This window comes from Gallus gallus, chromosome 23, assembly GCF_016699485.2.
Source record: "Gallus gallus isolate bGalGal1 chromosome 23, bGalGal1.mat.broiler.GRCg7b, whole genome shotgun sequence".
Classification (NCBI taxonomy): Eukaryota; Metazoa; Chordata; class Aves; order Galliformes; family Phasianidae; genus Gallus; species Gallus gallus.
Genome location: NC_052554.1, coordinates 5,445,215 through 5,467,834, shown reverse-complemented (window position 1 = coordinate 5,467,834; position 22,620 = coordinate 5,445,215). Strand labels below are relative to the sequence as shown.

Here is a 22,620-nt window from a genome sequence, read left to right as displayed (position 1 = left end):
ACATCGGAACCCACCTATTCCAAATGGAACGCGCAGCACAGACGCTGCCGCACACAGAAGGCAACAAACCCCCGAGCTGCAGGGAAGTGTGTGGGACAGGAGGCACAGCCGGCCTCACGTCTGCCTCAGGTCGGGCCATACCTGGTGCGGGAGCGCACGCCCGTGACGGAGGAACTCGTGGAGTGGCCGGAGCCGCCAGCAGCGCCGGGCTCACAGAGAGGATTTCGGCAGTAGGAGGTGCGGTTGGGGCCCCGCCTTCCCCCTGCCATAACAACAGAGGGTGCGGAGGGCTGTTCTTTGGGGTGGCTTCTTGGCTGCTCACTGCACCGTTACGCCTTCAGTCCTTAAAACTGGAAAGAGAAAGTTTATAAGCAAGGCTCACCCGCAGGGAAGCAGCTCTGCTCAGCCCTTCTCGCCGGGGATAAGCCCAACTCATCTCCTGTGCTCCCCACATAGCTCTGGCACTCCTGGGGCTGCACAGCTCACAGCTGTGAATGGAGCGTGATGCTGAGGCTCAGTGTGAGCAGCACGGAGCAGCTCCCCGCGCCCCAACTCCGCCACGTCCCAAGGAAGGCACCCCAAGGAGCGCAGCCCGCACTGCTGCAGTGTCACCACAGCGCTGCACTGCGCTTCCAGGGCTGTTACACACCGTGCCCAAAGGATTCGGTGCATTGGGGGCGTGGGGCCCATTCCACAGTTCTGTTTGCGTGGACACCTCCGGCTCCTTAAAGCCGCGCCGCGAGAACACGGGAATTGTTTTCTACTTCGTTAAGGTGCAAAAGGAAGCGGCTGTAGTGCGTGTGGGGCATTGGTGGGGCTGCGGGCGGAGGTCCGCCGTGCCGAGGATCCGCACGGCGTAAAGAAATGACGGTGCGGGGCTCCGGGAGCCGCCACGGGCAGTTACAGCTCCGGGGTGCTCGGGGGGGGGCAGCGCTGAGAGGACGCGGAGCGGCGCGGGGGGCACCGCACTCATCGCCCCGCGCCCACTGCGACGCTGAGGGGCACTGAGGGCGCCGAGCCGACGGCACCGCGGGCTGCGGAGGCCCCGGAGACGCGGAGCTGAGGGCCGTGCCGGGCGGAGGCCGGGGGGCGGCGGAGGCCGCGGGGAGCGCGGAGCGGCCCAAAGGAGCGCGGAGCGGCCCAGGCCCGGCCCGGCGCGGAGCCGCCCCTCAGCGCGTGGGGGCGGGGCTAACAGCGCCGCACGGCCCCGCCCGCCCTCGGCCCCCTCTTCGCTCCCGGCACGGCCGCCGCTCCCGCCCGGCCGCCGCTCCCGGTCCCCGCCGCTCCGCTCCGCCACGCTCCGCCCCGTCCCGTCCCGCTGCCCGCGCCCGCCCTCACCCATCTCCGGCCGCCGCTCAGCCCGTGCAGGGCACAATATGGCGGGCGGGGCCGGCGGCGGACGGCGGCCGGTAGCGGACAATCCTCCTCGGGGCCGCGCCGCGCGCCCCGCCCCCTCCGGCCCCGCCCCCTCCGCTCCGGCCCCGCCCCCTCCGCTCCGGCCCCGCCCCCCCGCCATTCATTCGGGAACCGCGCGGGAAATGGGCGCGGGGACGCGCGGGCACAGCGCTGCGGGGCGCCGGGACTGAGAGCCGCCCCCGTCCGTGCGGTGACGCAGCTCTGTCACGGCGCTCAGAAAGCCGTACGGAACCGCCGCGCTGTCCCGAGCCCCGTGACACCCCGCCCCAGCGCGAGCCCGCCTTCCACCCCCGGCACGTGGATCCCCGTAACAGCCCTGACAGGCAGCAGCGCCGCAGCGGGGAGAGAAACAGCACCACCTCACGTGTTTGGAAGCCAAAAGATCCGTGTGCAGTCTTTATTAAGGAATGACAACATCAGCTAAACGCCGGCTGTGTCACAGCGTGCCAGCTTCCCATACACGTCATCTCGACTCCACGAGTACCTCGATCACCGCTCACCGCCTCCGCCGGCCACCTGCAGCGCTCTGCGCTGAACTCCCCAACCTGCGGGCAGCTCAGGCTATGGCTCAGATGGAGCAGTACACAATCCTGCCTGCTGCCCCTGCCCAGCCTGCAGGCAAAGCCTCTTCTAAAATGAACAGCCCTTCATTGGAGCGTTCTTCCGTTCCTTATTGGTTTTGGAACCTGTGCACCGAAGCCCAGCAGCATCCCGGCACCTGGGGCAGAACCACGTCCTCCAGCCCAGCAGCAGCACTGGTGCTCTACAGGAGCAGGTCAGGGTGGAACACTGCAGGCACGCCTTTGCTCGTGCTTGGTTCCAGAGCCAGCAGCAACAGCTCCATGGGGAAGGCTGTGCTTCAGTGCTGCCTCTCTCCAGCTCTGGAGGCAGCTGAAGGAGCTCTGGCATTCAGCAGAGCTGGCACTCGGCTTCTTCCAACTCGCAGTAAAGCACGGGGCTCCTGGACCACGGTCCTTCACCACCTGAAAGCAACGCATCCGACCTCCGTCCCGCAGCGCAGAAGGAGCAAAGTGAGCGTGGAAACAAACATTTCAATTGGAACACGGGGCTCAGCTGAGCAATGACAGCAAAGGGTTCTGCTCTGTGCTCTCGGGATCTGAGCTTCCTGAGTAAAGAGGAATGATATCCACGTTGGAGCTGGCAGTTCCCGCAGGCCCTGACTGGCTGCAGAAATTCCTCCCCCTCAAAGCTTACCAACAGGGCTTGTGTCCAACACCTCACTCGAGATGCTGAAGGTTTCTCAGTTAAGGCAGGATTTCCCTAAGCTGTGCCTTACTCCCTAAAAGCACCATCTGTACTCACAACAGCCCTCATGGCAGGGCTGTGCTAACGGCACCTCCTGCTCTGCTCAGCTCCCAGCAGACGGGCACAGCTGCTGCCCTCCCCTGGGGTCTGTGCCAGCTGCCCCCCGCCCACACGGGCTCTTCAGGAGCAGCGGTATGGGGCAAGGAAGGAAGAGGTGCACATCTCAATTGCTTTTCTTGGCTCTGTCCATGACAGATGCTCTCATACTAATTTGAAAACTCATTCTGTGCAAAAAGATTCATCTGCTCTAAGAGCCAAGCAGGGAATGCAGCTGTGCTCCTAAACCTCAGCTGGATCCAACTTGCCAAATACGGAGTTTTACAGAGGGCCATACTAAGTTAAATCAGTAAATTATAAAAGGAAGCTCACAGTCATTTGCTTTATCTAATAATCTAAACAGCAACTTGAAACCAGGGGTAAGGAATACACACAGTACAACAGCCTCCTTCCAGGAAAAACTGCTCGGGACATCTCTGCAGTCCCAGCTGGAGCTCAGCTGCTGCTCAGTGCTGGGAGCCACCACACGTGGTGACATCCCACTGCAGGAGGACAAAGTCCGGCTGTGTACCGCCTCCAAGCAGGGCAGTCTGAGCACTGGTACCAAGTGCTGGACCAGCAGCAGCCCCCCAGAGCAGGATTCAGAGGGGATGGGCTGCTGAGCAGGGAGTGCTCTGCAGCAGAGGGTGCTCCTAAAGCCAAGCCTGAGAACAGCGCTGCTGGGAAACACTTCCACAGGGGAGATGTGACTGCTGTGTATGTTATGCTATGCAGTACCACGTAGGTGGGGGCTTTTATCTTTTACCACCATCCCACAAATAATGAGATGTGGATTAGTTCTATGGGCAAGTCCGGAGGTGAAACGTCACCTGCACTTGTTTGCTAACAGCCAGCAGAATAAGTACCACCTCCGGTGGCTGTCAGCACAAAAGGGATGGTTATTGGGTGACTCAGCCTTCAGCACTCCGAGGGATCTCCACCCTCACATATCTCTGTGAGCCCTGCATCACCCCGGAGCGTGGCTCATTAGAGCATCTCAGAGACACATCCGATGCTGAAGGCTATTTTGGGATCTCCATTTAGCTCCTGCAGACTCCAGGCTACAATCTGCACGTAGTGCTGCTTTGAGAGGGAGGAAGCTATCTGGTGCAGAACATGTTTTTGAAATATTTTTAGCATATGCAGTTATTTTCAATATATTAAGATTTACATTCCCCCATAACATTCAACATTTTCACATAAACATGCAATAAATGTGATGCAAAGCAAGCTGTACAGCTCCAAAGGCAGTGCCACAAGATCCACTCCTACTGGTAAAAAACTGCATCATAATAGATGATCTCTATCAAATCTTTTCCACTTGACATAAAAGTTGTGCCTATTAAGAAAGAAATGGCAAAGATTGGAACACCACCACGTAAAGTGATGTTCCAGTTACGTTGTAATGGAGATGCATTACACAAACAGGCCCCCGAGTTCCAGATGCGATGCCTCTCCCTAACAGAATTACAGCTCCAATTTCCAAGTTAAAGGCAAAGAATTGAGGGTAATCTCATTCCGCTGCACCATTTCCACATATAGCCATTTTCTTGTTCCTAATGCTCTTAGGAGAAGCTCGTTGGGTAGCTCTGCATTTCCATATAAAATAAGTCTTATGTCCTTCTACGTCCTGCTCCCGGGGCTTTGCACAGCAGCCTTTTGAAGCCGTTATACTTCTCCGGCAGCACAAAGGTTTATTTCTTTGTTCTCCGATTTCTGGAGCTCAGCCTTCCAGCGATCTCGAGATATTAGAGAAACCAACCGGCTGTCCCCAGAGGACGCGCTCAGGGCTGCCGCCTTTGGTGCCGCAGGGGAGACGCGTCCTTGCTGCGCGAGGTCAGCGCCGCGTGCTGCCGGAGCGCTGCGCCCCCCGCCGCAGCCCCGCACGGTCTGCACGCACGTGCTGCGTTATGAAGGCGTTTGCAGAACAAATCACGGCGGCCTCAGCAACCAGCAGAGGGAGCCCCATCACCACCGCTGCCGAGCGGTACCAGCGCCCAAAGGCGACCCACGGGTGCCGGGGCTCCGCGCTGGGCTCGTCCCAACCCGGTATCACCGGTGAGCGGTGACAGTGCCCGGTACCTGGGGGAGCTCATAAACTGGGGGAGTTCATAAACTGGGGGGAGAGCGACGTGTACATGGCATGATATCAATAGGACAAGGGAGAAAGGCTTTAAAGAGTGGAGATTTAGGTGAGACGTGAAGAGGAAACTCTCTCCCTAGAGGGCAGTGAGACCCCAGAGGTGCTGCCCAGAGCTGTGGGTGCCCCATCCACGGAGGGGCCCTGGGCAGCCAGTCCACAGCAGGGGTTGGGACTGCCTGGGCTGTAAGGTCCCTTCCAACCCAACCATTCCACGGTTCTATGATATCACTGCATTTCTACACATTCCCCCTTGGGCTGCTCTATTTCTAGAGCACGGGGTAACAACAACTTCAGTGCTACCTTGCGGCTGTGAGCGCCCGCATGAAAGCCAGCATCTCAGCCAGGAACCAGCTCCAAGAAACAGGTCTTATCCCGATGCCCTTTCCTCAGACCCACCAAGCCTCCTTTCCTTCTCCATGGGATCTCAGTGGGAGAGCTGTAAGCACGCACCCAGCAAAGCCCCCTCCATTCTGTGACCTCCGCAGGGGCGTCACTGGTGGTGGTGGCCTTCGGCAGCACCGATTTATTTGTGGGTCTGTAAAGAACGGCTCCAATTTAACAGCTCAGATGGTGCCGCCCTCTCTGCCCACACAGAACATGCTCATAGCTTGCAGTAAGTTGCAAAAATAAGCACTCACCCAGTGCGCGCTGCCCCTTCCTGCCTCCAGCCCTCGCTCCGCCGCCAGCCGCTCTGCGCTCCTGCAAATTGAAGGCACCCGTCAGAATCCTCAACGTGAGCACAAAGCAACAGAACAGAGTCCTGCATGCAATTACACAGGAAGGAAAACATGCAACTTAAGCTGAGCTCGGAACATTTCACAGTGGGTATCAATAGTGGGGTCTACAAAGGGCCATCGCTTCACGTTTGGAAATAACTGAGCAGAATGTTTTGGCAGCAGCAGCACTATCTACATCCGTTCTCATTTTACATCTTTTGGTATTTAAGCTCGCCGATTCCTCTTTGCCCACGTTACATTACAGTGCATTTTCAAAGGGCACAGTGTTAAAGTTATTGCTAATTATGCATTACCACGTGGTTGGTCGGTTGGTTTTTTTTTTTAATGTTTATTTTAAACATTTTTTTTTGTGTGTGTGCACATTTTTTACATTAAAATTAACACTGGAAGAATTGTCTCAATAAAGTTTATGCAAGTTGCCGTCACAGTTTATGTAAAAGAGAAATGTGCTATTAAAATCAGACATTTAGGTTACCTTTTGGGTTTTGCGATGCATGTTAGCTTTACACATCCTGATTCTCCTGCGATAATTTTCCTTTAAAAGGGGGGCATAGGGTGATCTTTTCATCAAGCAAGACATTATGCCCTGAAAGCTGACTCCAAACCATTGTTGAAAATTCAGTTATTTACACTTTAATAACAATCTACAAATACAACTTGTTTGTTTTAAAGTACTCCCCTCAGTCATGCACTGCTACGAGCAGTTTGCTTCCTGATGCTCTATTTTTCACCCCCGAGCAGTTTTATTCTCTCCCCCTACGATGCCAGATCGCCTTGCATTGGGAAACACAAACAGTTTGTCATGTCTCTCTGAGAAGGTTTAAATGTTTATATGTATATACACAGAAATACACACACACCCTTGGGAAGGATACGAGGAGCGACTGCAGCACCCTTCTCAAACAGGGATACTTTGTAAGTGGCTTTCCGAGTAAAGGCTGCCTTCGAGTAGGAAAGGCACCATCCCAGCCAAGTGGGGGGAGTTTACATGCACAGAAAGCAAGCTCCCTCCTCGCATTTCTCAGCATTCGCTTTGTCACGTTACTTTTAAAGCAGCCATCTCAGACTCAGCCTGGAGCCTGCAGCCTGCCTTACTCTGAGGCCACCTGCAATCTGAATCAGTAATGCAGCAGAGCACCATAACCACTTTCCAGCAGACAGAAGTCAGCTTGCTGCCACAGCCCAGGATCAAACTGCTTTCAAAGAACTTCCAGGGGGTGAAAAACAAGATTTTTCCCTTTTTTTTCCCCTTTAAATTAAGCTGGTTCAATGAACTTGATAAACTTTTGGTAAGAATTGCAAAAAAAACCCCACCACTTTTAGAATGTCTCCATCTTTTAAAAAGACAATTAGCTTTAGCATTAATTTAAAGTTATTTGAAAAAAAAAAGAACAGCTATTTTACTGCTCAACAAAAAAATGACAATTCATCACATTTACTTTGATTAAAAAAGGACTAAACTTTATTGACAAACTGCGGCAGACATGTTGACAAGTTTTAGCTACCTATTTAGGCAGACTTACACATGTAGCATTTAATCTTCGAGAGCCAAGTGGGAGGACCGTGTACAAATCCCATTAGGACTTTAACCTATGTACAAAGTGAAAATTGTCCTCATTTTTTCAGCTGCAGCGTCCCTTTTTATGCAGAGCTGTGTTGAGATGCACTTGAACAAGTTAATGGGATTGCTAATACTGATCGTTTGGTCAGTTTTAAGCTTGCACTGTATTATATGCCCCCAATGCTAGAAAAAATGAGAAGACTGTAATTTTATAGAATTCAGACCTATTCACTTAACACTCTGTTCTCTAATAGCAAACATTGGGCAATTAGAGCCATGCTTTAATTTGTTTCCCTCTCGTAAGTTCTCCATCCAGGACCGAACCACGACCCCCTGGCAGTGGGACAGCACTTCCCAAGCATCTCTCAACACCGCATGTTTGGGGCTAGATTTCAAAACCCACATCAGGAAAGTCAATTTTACACACCTAATTTTTTTTTTTTTCCTTTTAGGTCAATTTCCTTTTAAAAAAATGCTATTTAATTTGCTTGAGGATCCTTCGTATTAAAATTTAAACTTAAGATTCACCAGCAATCTGCTTTTAAGGACAGTTTGACGTCTGAGGTTACTTCTAAACGGTGGCAGCCACTACCGTTACATTATGATTTTAGTTCTTAAAAACAGCCCTGAATTTTGAAATGTAGCCTACTTTGGGATTCTGCAACTACACCTTTTATGGGTTCCTTAAAACCGAACTTAAAGGTTAACAAAACCTTACTTTCGTATCTGCTAAGCAAGCATGTCACTTTTGAAACTAACATTTTAAACTTCTTTTTTTTATGAAAAAGGTACAGTTTTATTTATCTAAACAACAAAGAAAGAAAAGCAATCTACACACTCAAAAGAAATTAAAATTGGTGCTCTACGTCTATTTAACTCATTTTAAAATACTACGTACAGAAGCCAGAATGCAGGGTGAGGATGGAGTGGGAGAAAAAGGGCCACGAAGAAAAACAGTTAGACAATTACTTGTCTGGTGTGGGCAAAGCAACAGGAATCCTGGGAGATACAAGAATCAGTAACAACTGTTTGCTCATAACTGCTATTTTTCCCTCATTTTGTTTTTAGTAACGTCCGTATGGGTGCTCTCTGTAGGCGCCCTTCACCGGCCGGGCTGGTGGGGCCTTCAGGGAGGGCCTGGTACCATTCCAGTCATCTTGGCCTGCAGAAAAGAGAGCGATAAATCAGTGCTGGCAGCGAGCTCAGGGCCTGGCGGGGCTGATCCCAACAGGGATCTGCGTGGGGCTGATGCGATGTACCCCAAATCCCCCCCAGTCCTACAGAAATCTCTTTTGCAGAACATCGTTTTGGGAAAAGCTGCTGGGCCAGGATTCCCTGCTCAGCCCGGGCTTGGACAAACCCGGTGCCTTTTACGAGTAATTAATTTCAGCAGAGCTGCAGCCAGCTCTCAAGGCAGCCTTGGCAGCCGGCCCCACACAAGCCCGGCAGCCTCTCGGCCGTCAGCACCGACCTCCAGGCCCAACATGGCTGCAGGTCGTGTTCCTCCTCCCGGAGCACCAGGCTGGGCTTTCTTGTGCCAAAACATGCCCAAATCAGGGGCCATTTGCAGCCATGGGGGGTGCAGCATCTGCTCGGCTGCAGATCTGCATTCCTGTGCCAGCACTGCAGGGACAACGCACCAGGCAGGACAGCCACCAACTTCTGCCACGCACAACCGCCACTGAAGCAAACAGAGTTTGCACCCCACTGTTCCCGAGCTGCCTCAAGCCCCAAACAACAAAGCTCAGCTTTCAATTCAGTGCTTGTAATATCCATACTGGCATGCCTGCCGCTCTCTGCAGTCCCCACTCCACCAAAGCAGCCTCCCGACCCCCGAGGCCAGCCAGCCACTATTCCTGCTGCCGTGGAACATGCTCTGATTTTCACAAGTCTCCAGCCTGGCTTGACAATTTATTCTTCTGATTTTGTTTTCATGAAAGCAGAGACCAAAGGAAATTACTGTGGATAAACAGATTAACTGTGGCAACTTCATGCCAAGTGTACAACGAGCGTTTTGGCCTTCATACCCCAGACAACACCGCTCTCCTACCAAGCAGGAGGCACAAAAGCCTCTTTGTGCTGCATGACTGACACAGGCAGCAACCCAAGCCATCCCAGAGCCACTCTGCACAGAGGCACGGAGATACCCAGCACTGCTGACAGCAGCTGTCTATTCACACCCACCTCAGACTGGAAAAGCAGCCCTGATAAATACCTGAATTTGCCATTCTCCCAGCTCACGCCCAGGGCACACCCAGAGGCAGGTCTGGCTCTGCTCACAGCTCCCAGCAACAGCAGGGTGGAGGGATTCCCTGTTTCTGATCATACCAGCAGCCTCTCTATGCTGGTCGTTACCATCACCAGCTCAGTTCGCTCACACCCTCAGGCGACTGATGGATGCTTTGCTGCAGGCACTGCCTTCAATACAGCGTATTTCCACACCACTAAGCAGCTCACTGTGAGCCTTTCACTGCTTACAGAGAAAGGAAAATGAGTCTTTCTTATTGCCATATGCAGATGCTGCTCATAAGCTCAGATATCTGAACTAGCTTAAAAAACAACAACGCAGTTACCTAATCCTTTATTGCCAACACCTCAAATAGAAGGCCTATAGCTTTCAACAGTCTGTGATTTACATAGCTGTGCTGAAATTGGCCTCCCACACTCCTCAGTCTAGCCTAAGTTGATGGCCTTAGGTAATGCACATTAGCCAAACTTCATGGACTACCTGCAAGTCATATCAAACAACATTTTTGCACCCAGTCAAGAGAGAGGCCTTAATATGACATTTAAAACCATTTTTAAAGCAAATGTGTAGTGCAGGCAGTGTCAGCTGGAAGGGTTTTGAGGATAAGGAAGCAGATGGAGCCATGCATTCATGCAGCTCAACAAAATATAATTCATGAAACCAGACTGCAGCAGAAGTAGTGCTGTGGGTGGAAATCCATAGCTCTTAAAATACTCTAAAGCTACCAGGAAATGGAAAGATATTTCCATAGTTAAAAATGGAATTTTTCATCACCTTTCAGACAACGGAGCTAGATAAGAATCTAAAAAGCACATAATGCCTTCAGTTGCTCCGATCTGGGTAATTTGTAAAGTAAAAATATTCTACCGTGAAAACTATTTGAGGTCCTCCTCAGTGTCACAAGTTTCTGCTCAGAGAGTGGAGCAGCACTGGGGAACAGCTGACCCACTACAAGAACCACATACAGCTGCTATGTGCAGGCAGCTCCCAGCTACGTGCAGCCCCTTCCCTACAAAAAGAACAGGATTGCCAGACATACCATAAGCTTCATAGGTTTCCTGTGCCTCCCCGTGTCCATAATCATAGTATTCTGTGTCCCTGGAAGAGTAATTATGCTGGTTACACACAATGCTGAACTGACACAACCTGCACAAACACCTGAGCAATACGGGGCATCTGTGCTCTTCGTGGCCATGGTCTGCGTTCGCTGCTCCGACAGATCTGTCAACAACACTGGGACACTCCCAAGGTTATTTCCCAGGGACTCCAGGATTACAGCAGAAGAGGGCACTTTCCCTACAGCTCACACTCCGACATAAGTGTTTCTATTCTCTTAAAAGAAAAAAGATCATGCACGATTTTCCCAGTAACAGGTGGGAGACTTACCCTTGGCCCTGGCTGTAGTAGCCTTCGTAGCCCTCATAGCTCTGGTCTGCATATGCATCATCATAACCCTGAAATGGATGACACAAATGGCGTTAATGGAAAGATGAAAGGTTAATGACTGACCAAAGGTAGCAGCAAAAGTGAATTCAGGTTACAGGAGTTTTTGGAGCAGCTCATGAGTCCCTGCCTGCCACAGGGAAGAGATTGAGCAGCAAACAAGAGTGGGCAGCTAAAAGCTGCTCGTGTGCTTTGGCTGGCAAGGAATGAACCACACTGATCTTTACAATTAATGGATTAGAAAGTGACTTACATGTCCAAGGCTACAGCTTGTCTACAGTACAAATCCATGCCTTGGGAGGTCTGTAACTGTGATATCCAATACACAGATTTACAGATAGACAAAAAACAGTCCTGGCATCAGAAGTTCTACTGAGATGAAGGACAGGATTTTTAAAGTTGTCTTATTTGTGACAGTTCCCCAAAAACGGTGCTGGGCACATCTCAGTTTCATGCTATTTCTGACACTAGCGGCCCCTTTTGAAGCAGGCAGAGCAGGTCGCCCAGCACCACACCAGCGTTTGCACTACTGCTCACTGCTTCACTGCAGCACTCATGGTTGTAGCCTTTACGTCCAGAACGTCCAATAGCTAACACATGACCAGCTAGGTGGAACAACACCCAAGGGCAGATAGCTCCTTACGTATTCCTCGTAGGTTTCTGGCGCGGGAGGAGGAGGAAGAGGTATCCGCTGGATGCCGGCCGCACGTGCTCTGGGTGCCGGAGCACCCCGGACTGCTGGGGGGGGAGGCACCCCGCGGGCTACAGCTGCTCCCCTGGCAATGGCACCCCGCACCGGGGCTCCTCGCACCAGGGCCCCCCGGGGAGGAGGCGGCGGAGGGGGAGGACCAACACCGCGCCCCCTGGAAGGAGAGGAGAACGGCTGTGAGCTGCTACTGCTGTACAGCTGCTTACTGCAACCTTACAACACGATCGCTTGATAAATAAATTTGGTTACCATTCGTTAAGCTATGGATTATTTGTCAAGAATGAATTGTTGATATTGTATTGCATCACTTAAAAAAAACTCTTCTGGGATGGGAACAGCACTGCGTTACTGTGCAGGAACAAATCCAATACGGAACATCGGCAGAGGCGTTTCTCAGAGCTCCTTTCAGCTGCCCTCTGTCACTGACCAGCAATGACTGCCACACCTCCAGCACTAAAATCATCCCTGAGGGGAGCAGGGGCACTTCTGGGATGAACGGTCAGACAGAAGTAAAGACTGCCCCTGCGAAAGATGTAGTGAAGCAACTACAGCAAGTGTTACCACCAATTTATCTCCACGCCTTGACAGCAGTGACAGAATAACACTACCCTGTGACTTTCAAAGGAAGGTCAGTTTAAACTGAAAATATGTATTCTGCTGGAGGTTGTAGAAGCAAACACAAAACATCTGCACATGATTTTGCAGGCCGACTTATCTTTTAAAAAACAATTTTCTAGCTATTCTTTCAATTTTTTAATGCTTACTTTATGATGCTAATGATTTCAGACAGCAAAAATAATAAAGACGACATCAATTGAGCTAGATTATAACTACTGTAACTCAAAACATACAGAATATTTGATGTCAGCTTGCTAAAGCAAGCCTGCAAAACAAGGCTAGAAAGCTTTGGCCGAAAGCCAAGGTCAAAATCAACAGCTGATGTACAAGAATAAGCAGCTTAACCTGATCTCGCAGCACCACTCTGAGCAAGATGCAGCATTTCCAGGTCCATGTTTTTGGGAAAGGTACCTTGGAACAGGTGGAGGCGGTGGTGGAGCTGCTCCCCTTCCCCGCACAGGGCCTCCTCGGCCACGAGTTGGCTCTGGTACGCCGTTCAGATAGGAGAGCTCCAAGAATTGCTCCTGACAGATATCATCCATCATATCCTAAAGAGGGGAGAGAGTCAGCTCCAAAGAGCAGCTAACTAGAGTCTCTGCTCCAGGGTACCATAAGCCACCGTGCTAGAATAAAAATGACCTAACAGTCCTAAATGAAAACCTGCTGGTTGGTTTTGCTAGGATCTCCTCAGCAGGCAGCAGCACACAAATGCCAGCTTACTCCAAAGCAGCTGAGAAGAGCACAGGACTTTGTGTGCGTGCCGCAGACGGTCCCTGGGAAGAGGACCTGCTTGTGGGAGCTCTGGAGGCATCCGATACTCAGCACCCCAGGGACACTGGCAAGGTTTATTTGCAAATGTTGGAGAGTTCAGAGGTTAAGTCAGGCAAGATCTATCTCCCCTCAAGCACCTTACACTCCCATTTAAAGGCAGATAGGTGGCAGTGAGCCCACATAATGTAACAGCATACTGCTGTGTTCCTGACACGCTGAGGGAACAGGAGAGGATGCAGCCTGACAAAGAGTAAATACCAATTTGCAAATGCAGGCTGTCTTCTCGCAGTCTCACGAACACAGTATGCTTCTGCTCTGTGCATTTTTATCACCCCAGGGGATCCAGCTTCAGGAATTAGCCGAGTCCCTGGTGAGCCATCAGAGGTCCTTGCAGCCCACCCCTCCCCGAGCACACAGAGGGGATCTTCACGCTGCCATGGCAACTCCACAAAGCAAGGAGTCTCCTACCAGCTGCGCCTTCACAGCACTGCTGGCTTCCATAGTGACTGCTCTGTCAGTTTTCACAAGTTTAACACATTATTTGAAGGCACTGATAGATAAGACACTTTAAATAGCAAGGCTGCACGTTTGCCTTAGTGAGGCAGAGTTCTGTACACCCAAGGGTCTCCTTGAAGAGGACCTCTTTCCTTCAAAGGTTCTTCACACAGTCCTCTCTCTGTGTCAGACTCATAGAAACCACCCAGCCACCATAAGCTCTGCCACACTTCCCCACTACCTACAGCTCTTGGATTCCACCCGCCCTTTTTGTTTCATACAGAACATCTGAGCTCTCCCATCTCAGCCGAGCTCAGCACAGCATGGTGCTGGTGTGCCCTCAGCTCTCTGCCTGCTAGGGCTCTGAATCACAGGCTGGGCTAGCCAGAAGCTGGGAGCACTGTGTGCTTCATCCCCATTTTGTTTTCTACCCAATTTGGTGAGCAATATCTCCATTTCAATAATGCATGTGAGACTCCTCCAGGTTCTGCAATTCTTAGGGGCAATACTCCAGCTTTGTTGCATTATGTAACATAAGATTAACATCAAGTTGAACATGAAGGTCTCAGAAACTTTACCAGAAGAAGAAATCCCCCAAAAGACATGAAATGTCAGTTGTATAAATATAAATGCCTGAGTAGCAAAAAGAGGTCCCTTCGCATCTCACCAATTTAAAGCCATAGAAATATTGATTTAGCAGCTGTGTCTCAGAAACTACCTACACCACTAGGTACACTACTACCAAGCTCCTGGGCAGCTACCCTCCTCACCCTCATGTCAGAGCAAACACCTCTGTGGACAGAGCTTCTGATCTGACCAATTCTATGGAAATCTCTTCCATGCCAGACACAGACAATTATTCACCTGCTAACACAGCCATATGGAGCTGGACAAGCTCTCCATCCCGCGTCCATAGCTAATACTGGAAAGAAATACCTACTCCAAGTTTGTTGTGCTACTGCCCTGGTAGTGTACCACTTTGAGATTAATACTGTACATTGACCCCCTTAAATAAGGAAGGAGCATCAGTATACATACTGGGACAAGGAACTTCTTGACCTCTTCCATGGCATGAGCCATCAGAGCATATGCTTCACAAGGGGGTCCAAACACTTCAATGAAGACATGCAAATCCATATTTAGATGAGCATATTTAGGATCTCCCCCTTTACGCAGCTCTTCCTCCTGAAAAAAAAGCGCATCAGAGAGTCCTAAAACTAAACAAGAGGCAGCCAAAACTGCTTTTCTTTTCCTGTTTCCTAAGCCTTAGTAGGCTTAAAAAGCATTTCAGCTGTATCTGATCATATCGATCATGGTAACATCCTATGCATATGAGTATACAGTTTTACAAAAAGCCACAAGCACAACCTGCAAGGCTGTACCCTCCAGCTTTTTACAGCTGCCTTTCCAGGTGACTGTGATATCAGTGTGAATGCAATGATGCCAGACACTTTTTCCACTAAGCACATGGAAGTGATGTTCTCCTGTTCTACAACCCCTACTGCCTGAGGTGTTCTTCACAGTAGAAGTGAAGTCTAGTATCTCAAACACTCATGCTCTAATTCTGCTCTTGGATACCTGCGTTATTCAGCTGGCTTTAAGAAGCTATAAATAAACTGGAGTGTAAAAACTCAGGCTGCCGAAGTAAGAGCGGAATGAAGTTACAGCCCCACCGATTGATTGTTAGCTCGATTTCAGGAGCAAGCAAATAAAAAAAAAATCCATTTTTTCTGCCCAGAAAGCCTTCTGGCTCCTCGTGATTCACTGACGATCACCAGCAATGCACTGCTCCAAAGTCTTCCGTAAACCATGAGAATTTACAGACCTCAGAGAGGACCGCTGGAAATGGGAAATGCTGAGGTTTTTTCTGAAGGGGAAACGTATTACTTCAGCAAATGACTTTTCAACAAGTAGGTAGAATTGGTTCTTACTTTAAAGACCTTGTATATCACCTTCCATATAAGCTATCTGTACACCTGAGGTGCAGTACATCAAAAGATGACGGGTTTCTGCAAGTATCGCTTATGGAGAAAACATCCATCACACTGCGCTCTCAATTGAGAATGCTCCCAGCAAGCACAGACCAATTTCAGAAAGGTGACTTCCTACTGCCTTTGCTTTTCAATTCTGATTTATAAAATGCTTTGGGAACATCTGCTTTTCACAGAGTGAAAGGCATTAATGTGTGCGTACGGTTTCAAAGGGGGGGACATTACCTTTGCCTTATCTCGCATTGAACCCTTCCCAAGCACAGAGATCTTAGCACCAGTTTCCTCCTGAAGCCTCTTGATGGTGTTACCTTGAGGTCCCAAAATCTTTCCAACAAAGTTGAACTGTAAATAAAAAGGAGATATTTAGCTCCAAAATTGAGTAACCTTAACAAAAGCTTCTCTTAACGTTAACCTGGATTACAAATTTAATCACACCAAAAACAATTAGACCAAAAACACACAGGAAAAATGCAATTCCAAATTAAAATGCTCCACCAGAAAATCAAGCGAAATTAACTCACGGAAAACGAGCTGAGTTCTAACAGCTACTCTCTGGCAGATTTACAGGCAGTCTTAAGAGTTAAATGTGGTCTTAACTGCAAAACACATAGCTCTGCATATGAGTCTACTGTTGTAAAGAAACATCACAGCTACGCATCACCATTTAGCTTTATCCCCAGACATTCTAGAAATGTAATACATGCCATATATTAGAAATAAGATCCTGCAAGCTTGCACAGGAAAAATTCCACAGCGATAGCGGCACACTGGCATAACTCCTGCTGACACACTGACAGCCACTATCTCTAACATTCAGCCATAACATCCATAGAAAACAAGCAAATCACAGAGATTCAGTAAGCTATTTTCTGGCCCTCACCTTGGGGTACTGTTTGACAGGTATCAGAACTCGTTCTTTCAGTTTCATATTCTTGTGAGAAAATAAATCCAGGTAGTTCTCTTCCTCATCCTTCTTTGTTGTTTCACCCTTCTGAATTTTTTCAATTTCTAAACAAGATAAAAATAGGGCTGCTTATATTCCTCAAACAAGCATCATTTGAGCGTTGGAATCGTACCAGGACGTACCACCCTCATTCTCAGTCAACATATGAACATTGATCAGATTAATGTGCACGAATGGGATCTGGATTGACAGGACAGCCTAGCTGCTGGCCCGGCTCCCCTCTCCTTCCCTTCACACCTAAGGATCCCAGAAGGCCAAATGCAGGACAATGAACGGGACATGAGAGCAGCAGGGAATGCCCTACAATAACCTCATCACTCAGGGGAGGAAACTTAAGTAGTTCTGTGCATCACTCGTGCTGTGCCTCCCGCTGTCCGTCCCCAGGCTCCGTGTGAGTGCAGCTCCCATGGCAGAGCCCCGACCCACACAGCACTCAGCCCAACCTCACACACTGCATCCTTCCACCTCAGTGCAGCAGCCATCAGCAAAGCAGGCAAATCTTTGGCACATTTTTAAAGCTGATGCACTATTTTGAATCTGTCACTTAGGCAGTGGCATCAGCAGGCGCCAACACTGTGAATCCCAGTTATGTTGACAACATTCTTAATAACCAGAAGCCTCCATCAGCCCGGAGTTCGGACTGGTTTCCTCCCTCCAGGAATGCACCTTTATCACCAACAATTCACAGCTTCCAGCAGTGAGCCCCGGACACACGAGCCCTAGAGATGCCCCAACCTGATTCAGCCACCATAACCACAAATGCTGACTGTCAAAGTAAGATTCTGAGTTTTAATTGCATGCTAAGAGTTGTGGGTGCCCGGAAAGGGAAAAGCACGGGGCTGGGCTGTGATGTGGAGGCACACTGCAGCCTGGGGGAGTCTGAGGAAAGGCCTCATCGCCTTCTGGAAGTGGGTCATTAAGGGCAATCAATTAGGAGGCAGCACGCAGCACCTCCTCTGACCTGGCTGGAAATTAAACTTGCACTGAGACAGCAGGAGGTGGAACCTCAGCAGACCGAGGACCACCCTCAGGGCTCCCACAGCCATCCCTGCTGTGACACACCTGCCTTCCAGGGAGGCAAACCCTCAGTGCTCTGCCAAAGCCCCCCGGCTGCAGCAGAGCTTTTTCTCTTCCGAGCTGTGGTCACATCCGAGTTTTATTTAATGGCCAACAACAAGATCTCAAGTGCCCCCAGATTTAGTCAGTGCATCACTATTAACCCCAAGTACTGATGGACCACCACGCACTCCTTGGTTCAGCCCTCCACCCAGTCGCTCACACTGCCACCCCCCCTTGTTATTTTCACCCCCCCCTTATTATTTGTGGATGCTGAGTGAGGACCCCTCCTTAAAGCTGCAGCACGCTATTTCACCAGCAAACCCAGGAGCTATAAATATCTCCTCTGAGTCCAAAGTGCTCCAGATATAACTTCTCACATCTCGGGGTGGGGAGAGAGACACTTTCACAGGGTCACACAGAACTGGATGAGAGCTGCAGGACAGCCTACTCAGTTACTGGGACTTGCAGGGGGCAGCCGCGCTATCTCACGTTTCCTGCAATTTCTGTCCACGTCATCATCTATATGCTTTGCATTAAATGTTCATGTTTATAGCCTTCAAAGACTGAGTACCATCAGATGCTTGGCACATTGTCTGCCCAGTAACACTCCCAGACTTCAAACCCAGACAGGCACAGCAGATTATGGTTGTGCAGCCTGCATGGAGGCACCTGGCACCTTCCAGCAGCCCTGAGGATGTGGGCTTTATATATATGTATACATATATATGCTTAGTTTAGAGATCTAACCATATAACTTGGCCATTATAGTGCATAATTATGAAAAAAGCCTAATTCTTCAGATTTCTGCTTGGAACAGCTCTTTGGATCACTCACAAGTGTTACCATGACTCCTCGGTTAAAAAAATAAAGACGGGATACAATTGGCTTTGAGGAAGATGAGTTGATTTTTGCTTTGCAAAGAAATGATCTCCTGAGGACAGTATGCAAATGCAGTTCGAGCTCTGTCAAATCTATAAAGCAGACCAAGGAGATGCCTGGGTCAGCTTCACGCACAGCCTTTTAATTTCAGCTAGAAGAACACATCAGAGAATCAGGACGTGGAACATAAAGAGCACTCAGTGCTGGTTAAGCACAGCTTTAAATCCTGCAGTACAGTGGGATTCTCTCTCCAATGCTTTGGTTCTTCAAAACCAGTAAGGATATTTGTAAGAGTATTCTGCATATTAACAAAAAGGACTTTCTACACACACGCAGGAATAAAAGCACCCTTAGGCTGCCTTTCCAAAGCAACGTGATCAAACATAAGTGTCTGAAAAGCAGAGAATTGCACTCCACAACACGCAGCAAAACCTACTCTGCCTGATGCAACAGCAGCAACGCCTGGGAACGAGGCTGGGGCAGCAACAAACAGTTAAAGCTTTGCTGAGAAAGGCCTCAGGTCCAGCATCACTAATTCTGCAAGTGAAACCCAAAGCCAGAGAGAAGAAAAAACCCTGACCCAAAAAGCAACCCACAAAGCTCTCTGGCTTTCCTTTTTCGGGTCAACGCAGGTGGCCTCACGGTCTCCTTCACAGCACAGAAGGAACCTCAAGCCTCAGACAGGTGTGAGGAAGGAGCAGACCCACAGCACCCGTGACGTGTCCCACTGCTCCGGGTGTGCTCTGCCCCACGAGCTGTGCAACTGGAAGCAGTACTGAACGAGCCGATGAGAGGAAGCATTTTGTTGGACCACTTACTGATATGCAGCAGAAGCGTACGCACACCTCGAGGGATTAAGCATGCCTCATTTCAGTGCTGATTTTTTAAGGCCGTGTCAGAGGTGCAGCAGAAGGTTACCTTCTTGCCACGGGGAATGTCAGCAGGCTGGCCGCATGCGTGGCAGTGGCTTCCCGGACTTCATGTGGGGCAGTGATTGCTTTGTCTCAGAAGAAGTCCTACGGGGCAGGTAAAGGGGGGTTGGTAATGCTGCTGCATTGCACAAAGGAGGCTCAGCAGCCACAGTGCCACTCCTGATCTCAGCCCAAGCTCTTCCCTAGCAAAACCATACTGAACGTGGACCTGCAGCACACCTGTGCTCTGCCCTCCTCACCATCTCGCATTCCTGGGAACACAAAGGACCCTCAAGATGCTACAGGTAAGGTGCAAGCAGAGCGGAGAGGTGGCTCACTGATGTAGCACAGGAAGCCCAGAGATTAAATGCCAGCTCTGTCTGAGGAGAGGTTCTCCATGAAATGAAAATAGCTCAGATTAATGCAAGAACATGGAAAACACCTCCACCTGACCGGCACGGCGCTGGATGCCTCCCGACCTCCCAGTCCATGGAAGCAGAGCACTGCGCCTCACGGAACGTCAGCACCCACAGCAGGCAGAGCATGAATCAAAGTGAGGAAAAGGGGTTTTCTTCTTCCTATGGAAAAGGAAGCTCATGCAGACCCTGAATCATGGGGCTGAGGAACCTCGTATTCCAAGGTGCAAAAATCCCAGTTTGCAACGTCTGTTCAGGGTGCTGTGTAACTGAATCCCACAGTCTGCCCACTTCACTGCTGTTTTATCACACAGTACATTGTTTGAGGATCAGCATTACATCACTGTATGGCCTTTCATCTCAATCCCAAACAATGCTGATTTTTCTTCAGAAACACTAAACAGCTCCAGAATTACAAAGGTACTTTAAGGCTACTTTTAGGCACTACTTTAAACAAGAAGTCTCAGTTACAGTGCAAAAAACCTCCCCGTGGTTTCCCTCCAGAAAGAGGCAGGACAAGCAACGTGCACTCCTGAAAAAAGGAGGAGGAATACGGCAGACATTCAACAACCTCTCTTTTTTTTGATCTGAAAATCACTGTGCTCAAGGTGTGCTGCACGGATGCACTACAGTCTTTGGCCCAGACCCAAATTCTCAGGCAAGCTCTACAGCAACTCCTCCAATGTGACGTGACATCCCCAGGGGCTGCCATGGCAATGGAGAAATTCTGAGCAGCCCAGACGAGTTGGGGAACAGTCGGCCATCTGTGCAAAGCTGTGCTTGGAGGCACTTTATTTCAGGTATTCTTTCATCAGCTCCTTGCTCTGGTTGCATTTGGTCTGCTGGTGAATGCTCCCCCAAAATCCCAATTTTCGAAATACCCGAAGCAAGCAGGAAGCATCTCATCTGGTGCTCTTCTAATGTGACATCTCACAAAGCTGCAGCTTATTATCAGCAAATTCTAAATTAATGGGAAAACTCATAAATCCTTGTTACACTGCTCTGCAAACAAAGCTGGGTGAAGTGGGCTGAGAATGCTGCTCTTTCTTTGGGAATTAGCACACTCCTTGGGTTTCGTGTCACTGGAAGGCATTACTGCAGAGCTGTGAGCATCAGCTGGCTAAATGCTTTTATTAATGAAAAACATTAAATTGATGGCAAATCGGATTATAAAACTGATTTATTTAGATCGGGATGTCCACAAGTGATGCCAAGTTACCCATGACGATGTACCTCAGCTATTTGCATAACAGGAGACAGCAATTCTTAAGAATTATTCCCCACATTAAAGGAGGAACTAAAAAAGCCTCGAGCGCTGCGACGACTACGGCAACATTCAGCAGCATAAAGACCTTAAAAAGCCATTTCTAAGCAGAATGATAAACGGCAGAGCGCGGAGCACTGAGCTGCTTCAGTCTGCTGGTATCCCTGTGCTGGCACCACCTGCTCGGCTCTGCACGCATATTAAGCTCGAAGTGGCAGCCACTGTTTTAAGCTGTTCCTGCTTTAAGCTGACTGTGGGGTCTGTGGGTGTCACTGACATTTGGGAACGGAACTGGCCATCTCAATGACAGGTCAGAAAGCCGACATCGCTCTACTGCAGTGCTGGGTGAGAGGAGGATGGCACCTCCAAGCGTGCACATCCAGGAGCCAAAGCACACAGATTTCCCATATTTTACACATGTAAATATTGATACATAAGCACAACGTGACCGCCTATTCCTAGAACCGCTGTACTTATTAAAAACAGCTGTTGACCACATTCCTAATTAGTACTTCAACCTTGTTACGGTGCCTATCCTCTCAACCCCAGCAGGGTACGGCGAACCTCCCTGCAGCTCGTGGAATGTTCAGACTCTGCTTTTAGGCTCCAGCTGTCCTGCTTATCTGGGAAAAACAACCTTCCCGAGACAGAAGGTCAGTGTGCTGAATTAAATGCTGAAGGCTCTGATTTTATTGCCAGGTATCAGAGGCGGTTGAGCCCACCCCGCACGGCACGGAGAGCGGAGCGGCAGCTGCACGGGGAGATGGGGAGGAATGAGAGGCGGCAGGCGATTGGACAGCGGCGATGAGGAAGGAGAAGGCTGCTCCGGGCACAGAACAAAGACTGCCATTTCCATTCCCTATTGAGGCTCATCAGCAGCATGAAACAAGCTCTCTACGGATTACCCGAGTGGAAAATCAGAGAGATCGCAGACCCCGACACACGTACCTCACGGGGACTCGAGCAGCCGCTCACGGAAATCTCAGCTCGGACCGCCCCCTCCGGACCCCCCCCCACCCCGGGGATGACAGCGGCCAACCTCACCGCACGCCGCTTTAAAACGAACCTTCGGCTCCGGGCTTCACCTGCCCCACGCCTCACACTGGGCACGAGCCCACCGCGTGAAAGAGAGCCATTCCCAGCGCTCGGCACCCCGCAATAGGGCCGGGGCCGCCCCTGTTCCCCCCCCGGAGCCGCCCCGCCCCGCCGAGCCCCGCGGTACCTGCGCTGAGGAGCTGCATGGCGTGCGTGAAGGACGGGTCCAGGCTGTCCTTCTCGGCCATCAGCTCGGGCAGGTATTTGTTCTCGGGCTCCATCTTGACGGCGCCCCCGGGCAGCAGCGGGGCGGGGTTGGCGGCGGCGGGGCCCTGCGCGCCCGAGGAGCCGGCGGCCGCCCCGCCGGTCAGCAGCGGCTGTGGCTGCTGGGCCCCGGCCCCACGGCCCCCCCCGCCTCGGGGAGACCGCCGCGGATTGGGACCCCCTTGGCGGGCGCCTCCGGGACCCCCCGGCCCCCGGCCCATACGGGCGGAGGAGTCGTCGCGGCGCTGCATGCGGGCGGAGGGGCGGGCGCGGAGCGGAACGGGCCCGAACGGCGCTGCCACACCGACCGCCGCAGCGCTCGGGCCGGAAGTGA

The 22,620-nt window shown here is 50.7% G+C and overlaps 2 protein-coding genes across 8 annotated transcripts in view; both read right to left on the bottom strand.

Annotated features, from left to right (window-relative positions):
• TMEM39B (transmembrane protein 39B) overlaps nt 1-5,616 on the bottom strand; it is an 11,286-nt gene extending 5,670 nt beyond the window's left edge. The window contains exons 1-2 of one of the 4 annotated variants that reach the window (XM_025142994.3): nt 5,560-5,616; nt 142-350 (exon numbers count right to left, since the gene is read on the bottom strand). In XM_025142994.3, the coding sequence (XP_024998762.1) occupies nt 142-269 (128 nt within the window). In that variant the 5' untranslated portion in view covers nt 270-350; nt 5,560-5,616. Of the gene's footprint in view, nt 1-141; nt 352-649; nt 1,374-5,559 lie in introns of those variants that run through there. The other 3 variants (XM_015297666.4, XM_015297665.4, NM_001006313.3) reach the window with 3 other exon arrangements.
• Nucleotides 1,784-22,620, bottom strand: KHDRBS1 (KH RNA binding domain containing, signal transduction associated 1). 4 transcript variants are annotated; one of them, XR_005841595.2, is made up of 11 exons: nt 22,210-22,618; nt 16,375-16,502; nt 15,720-15,836; nt 14,542-14,688; nt 12,583-12,785; nt 11,554-11,773; nt 10,854-10,921; nt 10,507-10,565; nt 8,189-8,381; nt 5,560-5,620; nt 1,784-4,877 (listed from the first exon to the last, which is right to left on the bottom strand). XR_005841595.2 is itself a non-coding variant. In NM_204230.2 (9 exons), the coding sequence occupies exons 1-9, from the start codon at nt 22,535-22,537 to the stop codon at nt 8,284-8,286; spliced, it is 1,302 nt and encodes a 433-aa protein (NP_989561.2). In that variant the 5' UTR covers nt 22,538-22,620; the 3' UTR covers nt 7,098-8,283. The 4 variants fall into 4 exon arrangements, 2 of the variants coding, with proteins under 2 accessions (NP_989561.2, NP_001384255.2); XR_001469911.4 differs by having other exon boundaries at nt 1,784-2,542; NM_204230.2 differs by lacking the exons at nt 1,784-4,877; nt 5,560-5,620 and having other exon boundaries at nt 7,098-8,381; nt 12,649-12,785; nt 22,210-22,620.